Genomic DNA, 17,692 nt, shown 5'->3' on the forward strand with positions numbered 1-17,692 from the left:
AGGATGGAGGGAGCTGTGTCCTCACTGCCAGCACTGCTGGGGACACTCAGCACTGATGGTCAGCACTGCTGGGGACACTCAGCACTGCTGGGGACACTCAGCACTGATGGTCAGCACTGCTGGGGATGGTCAGCACTGCTGGGGATGGTCAGCACTGCTGGGGACACTCAGCACTGATGGTCAGCACTGCTGGGGACACTCAGCACTGATGGTCAGCACTGATGGTCAGCACTGCTGGGGATGGTCAGCACTGCTGGGGATGGTCAGCACTGCTGGGGACACTCAGCACTGCTGGGGACACTCAGCACTGATGGTCAGCACTGCTGGGGACACTCAGCACTGATGTTCAGCACTGCTGGGGACACTCAGCACTGCTGGTCAGCACCACTGCTGGTCACCACTGCTGGTCACCACTGCTGGTCACCACTGCTGGTCACCACTGCTGGGGATGGTCAGCAGCCCCCCACCACTGGGCCTTGAGGAGGGTGGGCTAGCTGGGAGGCCGCTCTGCCAGCCAGGCAGAGGTGACAAGGGGACAGTGCCCCACCACCGTGCCGGTCCGTGTCCATCCCAGCTCCGTGCCAAACCCCGCATCCAGCAGAGGATTCCGCCCCGTTTCTGCTGTTTCTTCCCCCAAAGCTGGGTGGAGGCAGCACGTGGGCAGGCTCCACCATCCCTCCGTAGTGCAAAACCCACCGGGGGACGCAGAGGTGACAGCGGGGTCCTGCCACCCCTCCCCGGGGCCCGGGCACCGCGGGGACAGAGGGGACAGAGGTGGCTCCCCTGCAGGAAGGAAGGAAGGAGGGACCATTTCGGACAGCAACAACCAACCTACCATCCTGGTCCACCAGTCACTAACCAAGGGAGGAGGGCAGGAAAAGTCCAGCTCCTGGCGTTTTTGCCTCTCGTGTCGTGGCGGGGCCACTCTGTCCCCGGGGCAGTGGCAGTGTGAGGGACACGCCAGCAGCAACCAGCTTGGTGTCATTGTCATTGTTGTCCCAAGGAAAAAAAAAAACAAAAAACAACCCTTTTGCTTAGTGGAAGAAGTGCCTTGAAAGAACCAGGAGAACGCCGAGGTCACCTTGGGGAGGTGTGGGCGTCGCTTGGTCTCCGTCCGTCTGTCCGTCCATCCGGGAGGGTGGGAAGGGTTTTCCCCTCGCTGGGGGAGGAGGAAGGAGTCCTTAGGACAAGTCTTCCACCGGCAGCTCCTCCTCCAGGTCCCTGTCGTCGGGGATCGTCACATTCTGGTTGGTGGTGGCCATCAGTGACACGGGCCTGCTGTCGTCCTCCGCCTCGGCTGGCTCCTCCTTCACGTGCACGGGGTGGCTGTGGGGAGGAGCAGCCTTCAGCCTCGGGGAGTGCATCCCACCACCCAAAACCCCCCGGAAGTGTTGGTCCAGAATGTCCCTGACCCTGGGAACAGGAGCCAAAACCCTCCTGGATCTGAGAACGGGAGACAAAACCCTCCTGGATCTGAAAATGGGAGACAAAACCCTCCTAGATCTGAGAATGGGAGACAAAACCCCCATTGCCCCAGAGACAGGATCCCAACAAGCAGCTCCTGGTGGCTGTGGGGAGGGAGACCCTTCAGGCTAGGGGAGTTGATCCCACCACCCAAAACTCTCTGAATTATTTGGTCCAGAACATCCCTGACCCTGGGCACAGGAGCCAAAACCCCCCTTCCTCTGAGAGGTGCCCGTGAGCAGCTCCTGGTGGCTGTGGGGAGGGAGAGCCTTCAGCCTCAGGGAGTGGCTCCCACCACCCAAAACTCCCCAAAATCCTTGATTCAGGACCCTTCTCACCTTGGGAGGAGACACCACAAGCAGCTCCTGGTGGCTGTGGGGATGGACGGCCTCCAGCCTCAGAGAGTGGCTCCCACCACCCAAAACCCCCCAGATTTTTTGGTCCAGAACCCCCCTCCACTCCAGTCCTGGGGATGGGAGCCAAAATTCCCCATCCCCCTGGTGACAGGAACCCAGAGAGCTCCCAGTGCCCCCTGTGCCACCCTCCCTGAGCAGCGCAGTGTCCCTGCCTGGGCCAGGCTGACCTGTACTGCTGTGGGGACAGGCGGGGGCTGTTGCTGCCGTTGCTGTTGACCTGCTCCACGGTGCTGCTGACGTCGTCGTGGCCCACGTGCAGCATGGCACTGGCCGAGCTGGTGTTGATCATGGTGGGGCTGTTGAGCAGGGGGAAGCTGCTCTCTGCCAGCGCAGCCTGTGAGCACAGAGGGACACGGAATTCGGGTTGGCAGGGCCGTAAATCCCATCTCATCCCTGCTGTGGGTAGGGACGCCTCCCGCTATCCCGGGTTGTTACAAGCCTCGTGCAGCCTGGCCTTGGACAGGGATAGAGCAGCCACAGCTTCGCTGGGATTCCATGCAGGGCTTCCCCACCCTCTCTGCCGTACATCAAACCTGAATTTCCCCTCTTTCACCTTGAACCCACCCCCTTTGTCCCGCATTTCCTGATGAGATGCAAGACCCCAGTGGAGAACAGGACTGTGGAGTGTCCCCGTGTCCCTGCCAGGGCCAGGGCTGGGTCCTTACCTGGTAACTTGCATTAAGTGCTCCGTAACCGAGTCCTGAAATCATATTTTTGACTAAGGTGGGACTCCTGCAGGGAGACAGAAAACAGAGGGGACTCAGGGCTGAGCACTCCCAGCCTGGAGACAGGAGTGGTGGCAGCTCTGGGGCTGTGTCCCCTCGGGGGAAGGAGCACCCACCCTGTCATCTTTGGTGGCCTTCGCTTTTGGTACTCGTGCTCGTCCACGGTCCACACGGCGCCCTTGACGTTCTCCACGCGCACGAAGCACTTGTGCAGGCTCAGGTTGTGGCGGACGGCGTTCTGCGGGGCACACAGCCATCCTCACCCTCCTCTTCCTCGCCCAGCCTCCTCCCTGCCCAGCCACACAGCTCCCGGGGCTCTCCTGCCACCCCCAAAGCCCCCTGGATGTTCTCTCAGCCCGTTGAGTGGTCACGACCCCAAACTGCACCCGGGGCATGACCCCGCTTGGAGGAGCCAGGCCTGGTGCTGGGGAAGGTGGGGACAGGGTGGGACAAGGGACACCAGGCTCCACTGCAGCTCTGGGGATGCTCAGCAAAGCCAGCTCCTCTTTCCCTATCTTTTTCTTTCCCCCCCTCTCCACCCCTCCCCTCCCTTTTCGGTCCTTTCCCTCCCTTTCTTCTTTACATCGACCATCTTTACATTTCTAAATGTAAAATAAAGAGACACACACGTAGGCAGACAGCGCAGCCCTGAGAGATACCAGCTCCCTTTTCCCCTTCCAACTCCCTGCCATTTGCTACTGCCCCTATTTCATTACCAATTTTAATTTGCCTCTAATTAAATCCTGTGTATTTTTCCGACTCACTTGCTAATCCATGAGGGAGGCAGGAGGCTGGAGTGGAATCTCTCCGAGCTATAATTACAAAGGGCCTAATCACGCCGGGGCTCTGCCTTTGAATAAATTTCCTTGCATTAAGGTTCTCAGATTCTCTGCCTTGCAAATGAGAATGACCCCAATTTCAGGAAGTTGGCCTCGGAGGGTTTTTTTTTTCTCTCCTTTTTTTTTTTTATTTCGAGTCCTGATTCGTGATGAGAGACTAATTCGTTACGCTAAAACATTAACAGCAATTTAAAAGGTCGAACGGGGGCTGTATAAACAAAGGAGCCTGGCCAGCACAACAAGGCAAAAGGAGACACAAGGACTGAGCCCCCCCGTGCCACCAAGTGCCAGAGTGCCCAGAAACTCAGCAAATGGCACCAGCATCGCCCCTTTGGTGGGAATTCGAGGAGAAAAACAAACAAAGCTGGGCTCTTCTCTCCATCCATCCATCCATCCATCTCTCCTTCATCCATCCATCCCTCATCCCTCCATCCAGTCATCCATGGGTTCATCTATCCATACATTCATCCCTCCATCCGTCCTCCATCCATCCATCCCTCCATCCATCCCTTCTCATACATGGATCCATCCATCTATCTCTCCATCCATCCATCCACAGATCCATCCCTCCATCCATCCTCCATCCATGAATCCATCTATCCATCCATCCATCCCCAGATCCATCCATCCATCCCTCCCTGCCAGGTGCCAGGGTGACACCCGGTGACAAGCAGCAGGGACAGGCTCCTGTCACTCTCTGGCAGGGTCAGCCCTGGGGACACTTTGTCAGGGTCCCTGGGGAGGGAGATCCAGCCCCAGTCAGTGCTGCTGGGTGGGATTTTGGGGGGAACCCCTGGGTCACAGCAGGACCCTGGTTCAGGTGACCCAGCTCCTCGGGGGACACTTGGTGTGGTTGAAGCCAGACTCTGGGTCCCTGTCACCCCAAGGGACATGCCCCATTTGGGCCATGCCCTGGCACAAGGCCTGTGACACCCCTTGGCCCCAAACTGTGCACTGGCATCACCCAGACAGGGGGGTCTGGATCCACAGACACATCCCAGGGACTTGGAATTCCAAGAGGGACCCCAGGGAGAAGGACAAGCCCTTGTCCCCAGCTCTGTCCCCACCCCAGGGCCGGGTCCTGTCATGTCCCTGTCCCCTGTGAGCACACACAGGACGTCCCCCCCTGGCCCAGCCGGGTCCTGCCCACGCTCCCTCCTTCCTTTTGTCTGAACAAAGCCCTGGCTGCAGCCAGGAACGTGCCAAAGCCAAACCCTCCCTGCCCACAGTGTCCCCTCTTTGCCCTGGTGACACCCTCCTGCTCCGAGTCACCGGCCAGGATGGGCCTGGAAAGGCTCAGGTGGGGATAAAACAAACCCTGGCAGCGGGCAGGATGTGATCCTGCATTCCTGGAGCCCCATCCTTGTGGGATGCCCCATCCCTGTGCTGCTCCCAGGTCACAGAGGAGGTCCCAGGCCAGACCCCCCAATTTGGGACCCCCCCACAGCAGAGGGGACGTGTCCCCTGCCTCAGCCTGAGGTGGCTTTTGTGTTCCCAGCCAGTGTTTGCTCAGAGCCAGGCCCAGCTGCTCTGTTTGCTTCTCATCTCTCTCCTCTAATGATGTTTGCTCTGCACCCTCCACCCACTCCCTGGGCCCTGCTGGGGTCTCCCCGTGGTTTCCCCACCTTGGTCCCCAGCATTCCTGTCCCATCCCGTGGGGGGAGCTACAGGAAATGAGGGAAAAACCCAGAAAAGTGGTTTTCAAGGTGAGGAAACACGTTATTTTTTCCTGTGTATCCTCCTCCTTCAGAAGAAGCCTGGCCTTGGACACTGCAAGTTGTGAAGGGAATTATTTCCCTCCCCTCTTCAGCTCTTTTTAATCCCCTGCCACCCCTTTTTGGTGACAGAACAGGAAAAAAAAAAAAAAAAAAGAAATAAAGAAAAAAGGGAAGCAGAAAACTGAGGGATGTCCTCCTCCAACTCTGCCCTAGCTAACACAGGGCACGTGGAAACTGCAATAAAAACCCACCCCAAAATATTTATCCCTTTCAGCAATCAAAGGCAGGAAAAAGGCGTTTTCACCTGCCATTATCTCATTGCAGAGGGGGGAAACTGAGGCCCTGGGAGCAGTGATGGCCACGGAGGGCTCTGCCCCATTGCTGCCACCGTGTCCCCATTCCAGGGCTTTGCCAAAACCCCTGATATCCACCCAAAAGTTTCCCACGGAAGCAAAGCCTGGATCTGCAGCAGCGACACACGGGGGCCCTGAGCTCCTGGAGAATGGATTCCTCCTCCTCCTCAAGCCTCTCCAAAAGCTCCATCTCACTTGTACCTTGCTGATTTTAATTATTTTTATTTAAACTAGCAGGTTTCCTCTCTGTCACTTCACTCCTCGCTGCCCCGGGCAGGAGGGAGCTGAGCTGCCTCTCTGTAAATATGTGCAGCAGGAAACAATAAATAAATCAATCTTCCCTGGTCCAGGCAAGAAGTGAATCATAGAATCACAGAACTGCTCCTTCCACACCCCCCCTGCTCCTCTGAGATGGCTTTTCTCAGCTCTGATTTCTGAAAAAAAATAAAGCGGGAGCAGCCCCAACACTCCTGTGCTGCCTCAAAATTCACTCCACCAGCCCAGGCTGGTGACAAAACCTCCTCAGTGACAAAACCTTTTGCCTGTGAGAGGGGTGGGGGGGACGTGGTGGGCACAGGCAGCTGCTTGGAGGTGGCAGAGGGGTTTCCCTGCTGATTGTCCCCCTGCCACCCCCTCTCATCTCTCCCTGCAGATCAGGACCTGCATTTCCCAGCCACCAGCAGTGTCACCTGCCCCCAGGTTATCATTAACCTTATTTGCTATTTCCAGTCTCTCACTCCTGCCTCTGCCCTTCTTCTCCACAGAAAATCCCTGGGTTTTAGCACACAGCCCTTTGCTGTATCCCACTGCAGGGATGATCCGTCCCCACAGCCCGGCCAGGCGTCTTGAGGGGGCAGAAAAGTGGGATTGGGTCCTAAAATCAATTCCTGCACCATTACAGAGCTGGGCAATGAACTGGTCCTTTAGCACAGGAGCATCTCCTGCAGCAGCCAGGTCTGGCTGGGATGGGGGGAGCCAGGATGGGATGGGGTGAGCCAGGATGGGATGGGGTGAGCCAGGATGGGATGGGGTGAGCTCAGGTGGTCTGGGGTGAGCTCAGGTGAGATGGGGTGAGGCCTGGAGGGAATGGGGTGAGCCAGGATGGGATGGGGTGAGCCCAGGGTCAGCTGGAGAGAACCCAACGTGGGATGAGGTGAGCCTAAAGGGAATAGGATGAGCCCAAGGTGGGATGGGGTGAGGGAACAGGGTGAGCACAAGCGGGATGGGGTGAGGCCTGGGGAGAATGGGCTGAGCCCAGGATGGGATGGCACGAGCCTGGGGTGAGCCTGGATGGGATAAGGTGACCTCAGAGTTGGGCTGCAGTGAGCCCAAGGTTGGATGGGGTGAGCCAGGATGGGATGGGGTGAGGCCAAAATGGGATGGAGTGAGCTCAGGTGGGCTGGGGTGAGCCCAGGTGAGATGGTGTGAGCCCAGGATGGGCTGGGGTGAGCCCAGGGTGCCAGGCCGGGCTGCTCTCACCTTCCAGGTGGCCGTGTTCCTCCGGAAGTAGGCGAACATCCGCGTGAACCAGTTGTAGATTTCATTCAACGTTAGCTGCCTGTCGGGGGTCTCCAGGATGGCCTGGAGAGGGGACAAGGCTGTCACTCGAGGGGTTGGACACCCGTCCTGAGGGGCAGGGACGGGGTTCAGCAGGCAGGGTGGGGTGCTCAGGGAGGGATTTGGGGTGCAGAGCCAGACCCCGTGGCTCAGGGAGCCTCTCACCCATCCCGAGGGGCAGGGACGGGGTTCAGCAGGTGGGGTGGGGTGCTCAGGGAAGGATTTGGGGTGCAGAGCTGGACCCCGTGGCTCAGGGAGCCTCTCACCCATCCCGAGGGGCAGGGACGGGGTTCAGCAGGTGGGGTGGGGTGCTCAGGGAAGGATTTGGGGTGCAGAGCTGGACCCCGTGGCTCAGGGAGCCTCTCACCTGCCGGATGAGCGAGGCATACGTGAAGGGCGGCCGGACGTCGGCGTTTTTGTAAAACTCGTGATTCTGTGCAAGCTCTGCAGGGGAACGACAATTGGGGGGGTTTGGAGTGAAGAACCCCGCTCTGCCCCTCAGCAGGGCAGCTGAGCCCCACCCTGGAGCTCACCTGAAGAGATTGGGGTGCAGAACTTCTCCGAGTTCCTCCTGCGGATGGGCCCCACGTTGTGTAAAGTGGAAGAGCTGATGACGGAGGGGCCCTGCCGCAGCGGGGTGATGGGCGCCGTGGCCGAGGTGGGGGGATGAGGTAAACCGTCGGGAAACGTGTCGGAAGTGCTCTTGGAGAGGGTGGCACTGGAGACCAGGTTCAGCTGCACGGACAGGCAGGGAGGGATGGGGTTGGGAGGGACGGGAGAGCCCCGGGAATGCCGGCGGCTCCGGAGCAGGAGGGGACGGGGTGGAAAGGGGGCACTTGGTGGGCTTGGAAAGGGTGGGATGCAGGCAGGGGGTGGGGAGGCAACTGTGGGATGGGGACGGACCCATGGGATGGGGATGGACCCATGGGACGGGGATGGACCTATGGAATGAACCCACGGGATGAACTCATGGGATGGGGATGAAACCATGGGATGGGATTAATCCATGGGATGGGATTAACCCATGGGATGAACTCATGGGATGGACCCATGGGATGGGGACGGATCCATGGGATGAGGATGGATCCATGGGATGGGAATTAACCCATGGGATGAACTCATGGGATGGACCCATGGGATGGGGATGGATCCATGGGATGAGGATGGATCCATGGGATGGGAATTAACCCATGGGATGAACTCATGGGATGGACCCATGGGATGGGGATGGAACCACGGGATGAACCCATGGGATGAGGATGGACCCATGGGATGGGGATAAACCTATGGAATGAACCCACAGGATGAACTCATGGGATGGGTATGAAACCATGGGATGGGATTAATCCATGGGATGAACTCATGGGATGGACCCATGGGATGGACCCATGGGATGCGGGTGCACTCATGGGATGGGGATGGACCCATGGGATGGGGATAAACCTATGGAATGAACCCACAGGATGAACTCATGGGATGGGTATGAAACCATGGGATGGGATTAACCTATGGGATGGATCCATGGGATGGGGATGAACTGATGCCATGGGGATGCACCCATGGGATGGGAATGAACCCATGGGATGGGGATGAACTGATGCCATGGGGATGCACCCATGGGATGGGAATTAACCCATGGGATGGGAATGAACCCATGGGATGGGGGTGGACTGATGGGACGGGGATAAACCCATGGGAAGGGGATGAAGCCATGCATGAACCCACGGCATGGAGCTGCACCCACTCCATGTCAGAGCTGGTGGAGCAGCTCCATTTCCCTCCTGCTGGTGGCACAAGGGACCAGGCTGTGCCAGAGGGTGGCCAGGGCACACCCATCCCACGGAGCTCCCCCCAGGTGACCGCGCACAGGGCAGGGAGGGGACAGCAGCTGTCGGGGTGGGGACATAGAGGGCAGGAAGGGACTCACGCTTACAGGCTGGCTGAAAGGCTTTGGCTCTGAAGGTCTCATGTGAAGATGGGCCATCATGGCCTGCAGACGCTCGCTCTCCTTGGCCAGCTGGGGGAGGCAGGAAGCAGGAGGGCCACGGTCAGACAGTGCCAAAGCCACCACAGACGTGCCACCAGCCCCGCAAACCTGGTGTGGCCAAGCAGCAACCTCCAGAGTGTCCCCCCGGGTGCCACCTCCTGCCCCGTGTTGGCTCCCAAGACCCTCAATGGGGCTGTGGCCCTGTGGGGGCCGCTAAACCCATCATGGGGGGCACAGGGGCTGCTCAAACTCTGCGTGTGCCCTCAGGGGAAAAAACCCACAGCGCCATTTCCAGAGCCCCCAAGCTGCCACCCACCAGCAGGGCGCTCTTGTCCCCAGTGCCTGCTGTCAGCGTCCCTGTCCCCTCCTGCTGCTCCCCAGCAGCTCCCTGTCCGTCCATCCATCCGTCCATCCCCCCGGCATCCCCACATCGCTGTAATTGCCGCCTGTTTCACTCCCCGCGGTGCGCACCGGGGCTGAAATATTCACTGTGGCACCAGGAGAGATTTTGAGGCCGGCGGAGCCGATGGGATCTGACACCCCGCTCCCTTCCCGTCACCTTCCCTTCCCAGCGGCACCCCTCAAGCTCGGGGGGCTCCCCGCGCTCCAGCCAAGCCCCCGCGCTGAGCCGGGTGAGGAGAGGGTTAAAAGCAGGAGGCAGAGCGGAGTTTGCCGCAAGTTTGGAGCGGCTCGGCTGCTTTCGTGCCGCCGCTGCTCATTAGAGCTGACAGCTCTCCCCTCGTGATGCGGCCGCCGCAGCGGGAGCTCCGCGCTCCAAACTTTCTAATTGGTGGCTCCGTGGCAGGTTCCTCTCTGCGCACACAGCTCTGCTTCTCGCCCTTCAGCTTTTTCTTTATTTTTTATTATTATTATTTTTTTTTTCCCTCCTCCCCCTTTTCTTTTCCCTCCCCTCTTTAAGCCCCAGTAATTGCTTTCAAGCTCTGGCTTTGGATGGCGGGGGTGGCCCCGGAGGATGCAGCCTCCACACCCACCCAGGTCTGGTTGTGTCCCCCCCATCCCACAGCCACTGTAAGGCCCTGATGTGGGTGGGAGAGAGGTCCCAAGGGTGCTGCAGTCTCGTCCTGCTGTCCCCTGTGGTGTCACACACAGCCAGGGCCACACATCACTGTCACACCCTGGGGGTGACCGCCCTGCCCCATCCCATTTTCCAGCCCCTCCATTTCCTCCTCCCCTCCCTTCTCCATTAACCGAATTACACAGAGCCCGCTGGGGGCTCAGAGAGGCTGGGGAAAAGCACTATTTAAAGAACTGCCTTGCCAAAAATAGAGCCCCAAAGTTGGGCTCCCAAGACCACGCTCAGCCACCAAAATAAGTGGCCTGGTTTCCCGGCAGCCCCGTGGCTCCCAGGGAGGTGGCACAGCCCATGTGGGGACAAACCCTCCTGGCAGCACCTGTGGCATCTCCCTTTACCCACATTTTGGGACACGTTGGGACGAGAGGGGAACTAGTTTGAGGGCCTGGTTTCCACCTGGATGCAGGATTCCTGTTTGGGAAGGGTGTTTAAAACGAGTCCCCAGGTGGGTGGTTACAGTTCCCCACCCCGTCACCCTCTCCTGAGGGGAGCAGCCAAAGCACAGGGTGACAAAGAGGTGGCTTTTTGTCCCCGTGTCCCCGTGGGCCGGGGTGAAACACCCACCTGTATCTCCAGCTGCTGTACCACTTGCATCTGGACTCGACACTGGGCCGTGCTTCGGTCATCAAGTGCATGTTCTGTGTTGAGGTGTCTGGGGAGGAGAACACGCGGGCTTGGTTAGGCCTGGGCATGCCCAAAACTCAGCCCCTCTGCTGGGGCCACACCTGGGATCAGCCCTGACCTGCACATTGCTCAGGGATGCTCTGGCACCGCTGCCCAAAGCGGACTGAGCATGAGGGAAACTGAGGCACGGAGGTGACTGAACAAACCAAGCTGTGCCAACACCCCAAATCTGGGCTGGAGGGTGGCTGAGACACTCAGCCCCTCTGCTGGGGCCACACCTGGGATCAGCCCTGACCTGCACATGGCTCAGGGATGCTCTGGCACCTCTGCCCAAAGCAGGGTGAACACAAAGGAAACTGAGGCACAGAGGTGACTGAGCAAACCAGGCTGTGCCAACACCCCAAATCTGGGCTGGAGGGCACTCAGCCCTCCCGAGGCAGCTCCGGGGTGTTTAGGAGCAGCCTCTGGCAGAGGGAAAGCCCAGGGATTTTCCTGGAGCAGGCTGCTGGCAGGAGGTGCCAGGAGGACCTGAGGAGCAGGTTCCCAGGACAAAGGCAGCGTCATGGGAGGTTGCCTTACACGCTCCACGGAAAGCCCTGAGGGCAGAAGGTGGCATTTCCAGGCTGTTCCCCATCCTGCCACTTCCCTGCCTCGTTTAGGAAGCACCAGGAGCTTTGGTCCTCATCGCCCTCCCTCCTCCTCAGGGAGGGGAAGGGCTCCTGGTGACAGACAGGGCTGTTGTCACTTGCTGCAGAGCCAGGGACATCCTGACATCACCTGGCTCCCAAACCCAGCAAAGCACCGGCCTGGGGACACAGCCAGCCCTGAGGGTGTCACCAGGCCAGGCCATGTCCTCGCTGGGGTGGGCACAAACCCAGGGGGTCCTCACTGGAGGAGGTTTGGAGGGGGATTCTGGGCAGATGCCACCCTTGAACACCCCAAAAGGTGATGGTGGGGGGCCCCAGGGGCCGTGTGCCGGACGTTCCCCAGGACTAAAGCTGAGACATCCCAGGAGAAGGTGCCTCAGGAGCCCTGCCCAGGCTGGCTGTGCACGTGGAGGACAGCAGGAATCTCACCCTGAGAGAGCCTTCCAGCCCCAGCGTGCACAGACACGCCAGGAACCAGGCCCTGCTGCCAAACCCAGCCGTGAGCAAAGCCCCCAGAGCTCAGCCCTGCTCCTCTCCCTGCAGGGCACGGCTCTGCTCCAGGGGAAAAGAGCTACTGGAGCCAAATGGGGATGGAACCGATTCCCACTGACCCTCACCCTCATAACCACGGCTCCAAGCCCCAAGCCCCCTCCCAGCCCAGCTGCTCCACTCAGGGGATGCTCAGAGGAGCCTCCAAGCTGCTGCCCAGACTCAAGGCAGGCTCCAGGCTCCAGCTGGGCTTGGCCTTTGGGAGCTGCAAGTTTTCTGTCTGTCTGTCCCACACCCCAACACGAGCCCACGTCGGCAGGGAGGGGACAGAAACCCTTCCCCAGCGCTGCTGGGAGGCTGCCCTTGTGCCCAGGGGGGCAGGAAGGTGGGACACAGGGAGCCTGGCTGGCCCAGCAGGGCTCTGCCAGCCCCGTGACCCAGCCCTGGGCGCTCCCTGCCAACTCCAGCTCCCAACCTGGAGCTCGCTCATCTGCCCCGTGCCACTGGAGCATGCCCTGCCAGGCAGGAGGAGATGCCTTATCCAGGTTCACCCCATGACTCAGAGGCAGAGGAAGGAGGACACAGGAGGCTGAATCATCCTCTCAACTCATCCCCGGGGCTGCCTTGGCACCTCCTCATCCTCTCGGGCATCTGCTCAGCCTCTTCCCTGGGAAAGAGGGGCTTGGCGCAGTCCAAGGGATGCTCCCACCAGAGCCAGCCCTGAGAGCGTGGCAGAGGGCAGAGGATGAGTTTGGAAAACCCCGAAACCCACCCACCGAGCGCGGTGCTCGCCGAGCAGACAGCCGGGGAGGCGGGGGAAGGAGCCCGCCAGCCCGTCAGCTCCTTCTGATGTCTTTGCTAAAAATCCCGGCTACAAAGAGATCTAATTGCAAATGAACTAATTAAGTAAACCTCTGACGAAGCGTGAAAACAATTTGTTTGACCCTGACGCTAGCAGAGGGCTCTCCGACAGCAGAGTTAATCAGTCAGCTCCGGAGCCCACAAGCGGTGTCAGCGGTGCCATCTGCCATCTGCTGCCTCCCCCCAGCAGGGCTGCCAGCCCCCCTCGCCTGCTGCCGCTGCCTGCCCGGGCCCTGGCCTCCTCCACATCCTTCCCTCATCAGTGGTTTGCCTTGGGAGTGCTCATAAAGCTCATCCCATTCCACTTTTGCCATGGGAAGGGTCACCTTCTGTTCCACGCCAGCCCGGCCTTGGACACTTCTCCAAGGGTGGGACAACACCAGCACAACCTCTGCTGTGTTTCCTCCTTCTCCAAGGATGGGACAACACCAGCACAACCCCCGCTGTGTTTCCTCCTTCTCTCTGTGGTCACCTAGCTCTGGGTACGCTTTTTGGGATGTCTGAACCAACCCTCAGGATGTTCCCCTGCACCAGCTTCATTCTGTCCCAGCCTGAGATGGAAAAACCTCCCCCGAAAAGGTGACACTTACTTGACAAACTGCCCCAAGTCCTCACAGAGGGTTTCGCAGCCAGGCCACTTGCACTCTCCGTGGCCGTAGAGCGGGTGGGAGCCGGGGGTCTCTTCGTGGGAAGAGCTGCACAAGAGGGGAAGGGGCCTTCAGATGGGGCAGCCAGGATGTTCCAGCATTCCCAGGCATGGGGACAGCCCTGGGGCACCTATGGGACACCCGACAGTGACAGCTCCCTGTCCTCTGTGGGTGCGGCAAAACAGTGCCAGGCCTCTTCTATGGGACGAGCAGAAACTCCCCGACCCCTCCCAGCCCTGGGGGCGATGGATCCCAGCCCCTTCCACCTCTCCAGGAATAAAAACTCCAAGTGCCAGGGCCCGACCCGGCTCTACCTGTCCCTTCTCGGCGTGTGCATGGTGCTCTGTCCATTGGGCAGAGGGTGGTGGGAAATGGGAGGCGAGACCTTGGCGGCCGAAAACGAGGTAGAGTTGGAGGTGTTGGTGGTGAGGTCAAGACCTTCCTGCTTAATGCTGTCCTCGACGGGCTGGGCGGCCGTGACCTCCTTCCAGAGCTGCTGGAGGTCTGAGGGGCAAACAGCTGTGGCACAGGAGAGAGCGACCAGCCTCAGCAGGGACATCAGGCAGCAGCCAGGGCTTCCTCCCTGCTCCCTGACTCCCCAAATCTCGCCCAGCACTGGGAGAGCATCACCTGGAGCTGGGCACAGCGAGGGAAGGCTGCACGGCCCCATTGGGAAACCCAAACCAAGGCACCTGCAGCACCCACAGAGCTGTTCCCGGAAGGGAGAATGAGACTTTTCAAATCCTGGCACCCTTTTACCAGAGCAAGAGGTGCCCAAAATCCTGACACTCCCCTGCCAGAGGAAGAGGTGCACCAAATCCTGACACGCCCCTGCCAGAGGAAGGTGCCCAAAATCCTGGCATGCCCCTGCGAGAGGAAGAGGTATCTCAAATCCTGGCACTCCCGTGTCAGAGGAAGAGGTGCCTTAAATCCGGGCATTCCTCTACCAGAGGAAGAGGTGCCCCAAATCCTGGCACTTCCTTGTCAGAGGAAGAGGTGCCCAAAACCCTGGTATTCCTCTACCAGATGAAGAGGTGCCCAAAATCCTGGCACTCCCCTGCCAGAGGAAGGTGCCCCAAATCCTGACATGCCCCTGCCACAGGAAGAGGTATCTCAAATCCTGGCACTCCCCTGACAGAGGAAGGTGCCCAAAATCCTAGCACACCCCTGTCAGAGGAGGAGGTGCCCCAAATCCTGGCATTCCTGTACCAGAGGAAGAGGTGCCCCAAATCCTGGCATTCCTTTACCAGAGGAGGAGGTGCCCCAGCCCCGCACCCCTGCCACAGGAACCCGGAGCCCAGCCCCGCACGGCTCCACCCGCTGACACCATCACCCCCCAAACTTTGGGGGCACCACAAACCCCAAGCCCACGGCTCCCCTCACCGCTCAGAGGCCAAACCCCCGGCCGGGAACCCCCCGGGGCTGTGCCCTTACCTTGGGGCAGGCTCTGCAGGGGCACCGTGCCCTGCCCCGCCGGCAGGCTCACCAGGCCCTGCCGCTGCAGGTTTAACAGGTGCTGCTGCTGGAGCTGCTGCATCTGCAGGAGCTGCTGCTGGAAGGCCAGCTGCTTGTTCCCCAACGGCTGCCGAGACAAAAGGAAGGAGAAATCCAAAGCTTTAGAGCCGGCCTGGCAGGGCAGGCGGGGGCTGCAGGCCGCGGTGAGGGCTGAGGGCAGGCCCAGGCTCCATCGCGCCGCGGGGCCTGCTCGGCTCCCGGCTCCGCCGCACCGAGCCTTTGATCTATCGGAAGAGGAGGGGGAAGGAAAGGGAAAAGGGGAAGGGAAAAATAAAGCGCTGGAAAGAAACGGAGAGAGAGAGAGAGAGAGAGAGAGAGAGGAGCCGGGGGTTTGCTGGGAGCTGCGCCGGGAGGAACCCGCAAAGGCCGGCTGGGGGGTCCCATGGGGGAGGCTCGGTGTAAAATTAAAAAAAAGGGGTGTTGTATTTTCACAGGGCAGGCAACAGGCACAGAACCATCCTGTAAGGCAGGAAACAATCCCTCTTCGTCAAAAATTACCATTAAAGCGCCCTTCTTTAATGAGGGGCGCAGGGCAGGGGGGGCCCGGTGGCGGTGTCCCCAAAGGAGGTGACTGCCCCCACACCCCGGAGCTGGCCGCGCTCTGACCGGCAGCGCCGGCCCTAAACTAGTTAGGCAGGATGGGTCCCTGGGGAGGCGCCGAGAAATCCATGAGAATTAAGTGAAGGGGAGAGAATTCAATTAGGGCCGGGGACAGGCAGCTGCTAATCCGAGCCGGCCGGGAGAGGGGAGCTGCCCCCCGGCCTCATTAGCGGGGCAGGCGGCGCCGTGACCCCGTGAGCCCCCCGAAGCCCCCTGCCTGGGCAGACGGTGCCGGCGGGGAGCCGGGCTGGGGCACACATCCCCCCTCGCTGCACTCTGCAGGCCCCCCAAAGGAGCCTTTCCATGTTTGTGCTCCCACTGAGGAGAGCAAGAGCTCTGCGGTCAGGATTGTCCTTGTTTTGTGAGCATCGGGGGGATTCAGCCCCCGCCCCAGGCACTGGGAATTCCAGGGAACTGGTGATGCCTGAGGATGCATCAACAGGGAACAGCAGACAGACTCTCTGTGGCAATCCCAGTCCAGGACTGAGTCTGGGACAATCCCAGTCCAGGACTGAGTTTGGGGCAATCCCAGTCCAGGACTGAGTTTGGGGCAATCCCAGTCCATCACTGAGTTTGTACAGTCCCAGTCCAGGACTGAGTTTGGGGCAATCCCAGTCCAGGACTGAGTTTGGGGCAATCCCAGTCCAGGACTGAGTTTGTACAATCCCAGGCCAGGACTGAGTCTGGGACAATCCCAGTCCAGGACTGAGTCTGGGACAATCCCAGTCCAGGACTGAGTTTGGGGCAATCGCAGTCCATCACTGAGTTTGTACAATCCCAGTCCAGGACTGAGTTTGTACACTCCCAGTCCATCACTGAGTCTGGGACAATCCCAGTCCAGGACTGAGCTTGGGGTCAGGGTCTCACTGGATGCAGGTGGATCCTTGTGGATGCCATTGAGGCTCAGCCCTGGCTTTGTGAATCAGAGAGTGAGGATGGGCTCCAAACCCCTCTCTGCAACATGAGGCACGGCCACGAGTCCTGTCTAGGCTACAGACGGGGTTTAATTCCAGTTTCTCAGCCCCTGTCCTCTCCACCGCTTGGCCACAGCAGATTTGCCTCCCCAGCGTCAGATCTGGATCCTCCCTGGCTCTGCCTCAGCCCCTGCACCTCTGAGGCTTAAAGATCAAGGCACAAATCAAAGCAATTCCTGCTCAGTGAAGAGAAATCCCTAACTCCTGAGCCAGGAGGGCTCCAGGCCATGGGATCAGCAGGATGGAGGGAAAAGGGCAGGACCAGGCTGCAGCCCGAGGGCTTTAACAGCGGCTTCTCTGTTCCTCAAGGTGTCCCCTCCTGGCGAGGGGCAGCTCTGCCACCGTGTGGGATGGACACACTGTCCTTGCCTTGGCTAGAAACAGCAGCTGGGATGGGATGGGACAGGATGGGATTCTCCTCCTCTTCCCAGCTCCACCACCAGCCTCCCCGAGGGCCCCTGGGCAAGCCCGAGCTCTGCTCCAACACAACCTCATCCACGTCACTTCCAGACTGTGGATGAGGTCAGGAGGATCCCTGGGCACGTTGCCTACATCCCACAGCCCAGCCAGGCTCTCCTGGCCTGGCCTGGCCAGATTCAGACCCCCTGAGCCCCCCGGGCAGCCCTGACCCACACGTGGGACCCTGTTGAAGCTGGTGATGTGAAGGCTGCATCTTCCCGTGCATCAAATCCGTGTCCTTCCAGCTTAAACAGAGCAGGAACAGGAGCAGCAGCCCCAGGAACACAAATCCAAGCCAAACCAAGGCCTGTTCCTATGGGGAAGCCGATCTGCCACCCCTAGGGAACAACTGTGGCACCAAAGACCTCTAAACCCCTGAGTGACGTGTGAAGGGATGCAGAGCCATCCACCAGCTCAGGGCTCCAAGCCAAGCTTTCCCTGGAGAAACCAGGCTGGGGAGAGCCTGGATGCCAGCCTCAGCTTTCCCAAAAATCCCACATCCTGATCCAGGATGGAAAAGCCACTCCCAGAGGAGCTGGCTCTGTGTTGTGGCCGAACCCTTTGCTGGCTCGTTCCCAGCCCATTCCCGGCCCATTCCCGGCCCATTCCCGGCTCATTCCCAGCCCATTCCTGGTTCATTCCCGGCCCATTCCCAGCTCATTCCCGGCCCATTGCCGGCTCATTCCCAACCCATTCCCAGCCCATTCCCAGCTCATTCCCGGCC

At 59.8% G+C, this 17,692-nt stretch overlaps 1 protein-coding gene across 2 annotated transcripts in view; it reads right to left on the minus strand.

Annotated features, from left to right (window-relative positions):
* Positions 1–290: 290 nt before the first annotated feature.
* Positions 291–17,692, minus strand: part of FOXP4 (forkhead box P4) — a 30,270-nt gene continuing 12,868 nt past the window's right edge. The window contains exons 4-15 of one of the 2 annotated variants that reach the window (XM_066335997.1): positions 14,855–15,002; positions 13,735–13,939; positions 13,364–13,468; positions 10,717–10,804; positions 9,006–9,089; positions 7,606–7,807; positions 7,440–7,516; positions 6,995–7,096; positions 2,722–2,843; positions 2,546–2,612; positions 2,048–2,214; positions 291–1,326 (exon numbers count right to left, since the gene is read on the minus strand). In XM_066335997.1, the coding sequence (XP_066192094.1) occupies positions 1,182–1,326; positions 2,048–2,214; positions 2,546–2,612; positions 2,722–2,843; positions 6,995–7,096; positions 7,440–7,516; positions 7,606–7,807; positions 9,006–9,089; positions 10,717–10,804; positions 13,364–13,468; positions 13,735–13,939; positions 14,855–15,002 (1,512 nt within the window). In that variant the 3' untranslated portion in view covers positions 291–1,181. Of the gene's footprint in view, positions 1,327–2,047; positions 2,215–2,545; positions 2,613–2,721; positions 2,844–6,994; positions 7,097–7,439; positions 7,517–7,605; positions 7,808–8,999; positions 9,090–10,716; positions 10,805–13,363; positions 13,469–13,734; positions 13,940–14,854; positions 15,003–17,692 lie in introns of both variants that reach the window. The other variant, XM_066335996.1, reaches the window with a different exon arrangement.

The sequence above is a fragment of the Sylvia atricapilla genome, chromosome 25, assembly GCF_009819655.1.
Source record: "Sylvia atricapilla isolate bSylAtr1 chromosome 25, bSylAtr1.pri, whole genome shotgun sequence".
Taxonomy (NCBI): domain Eukaryota; kingdom Metazoa; phylum Chordata; class Aves; order Passeriformes; family Sylviidae; genus Sylvia; species Sylvia atricapilla.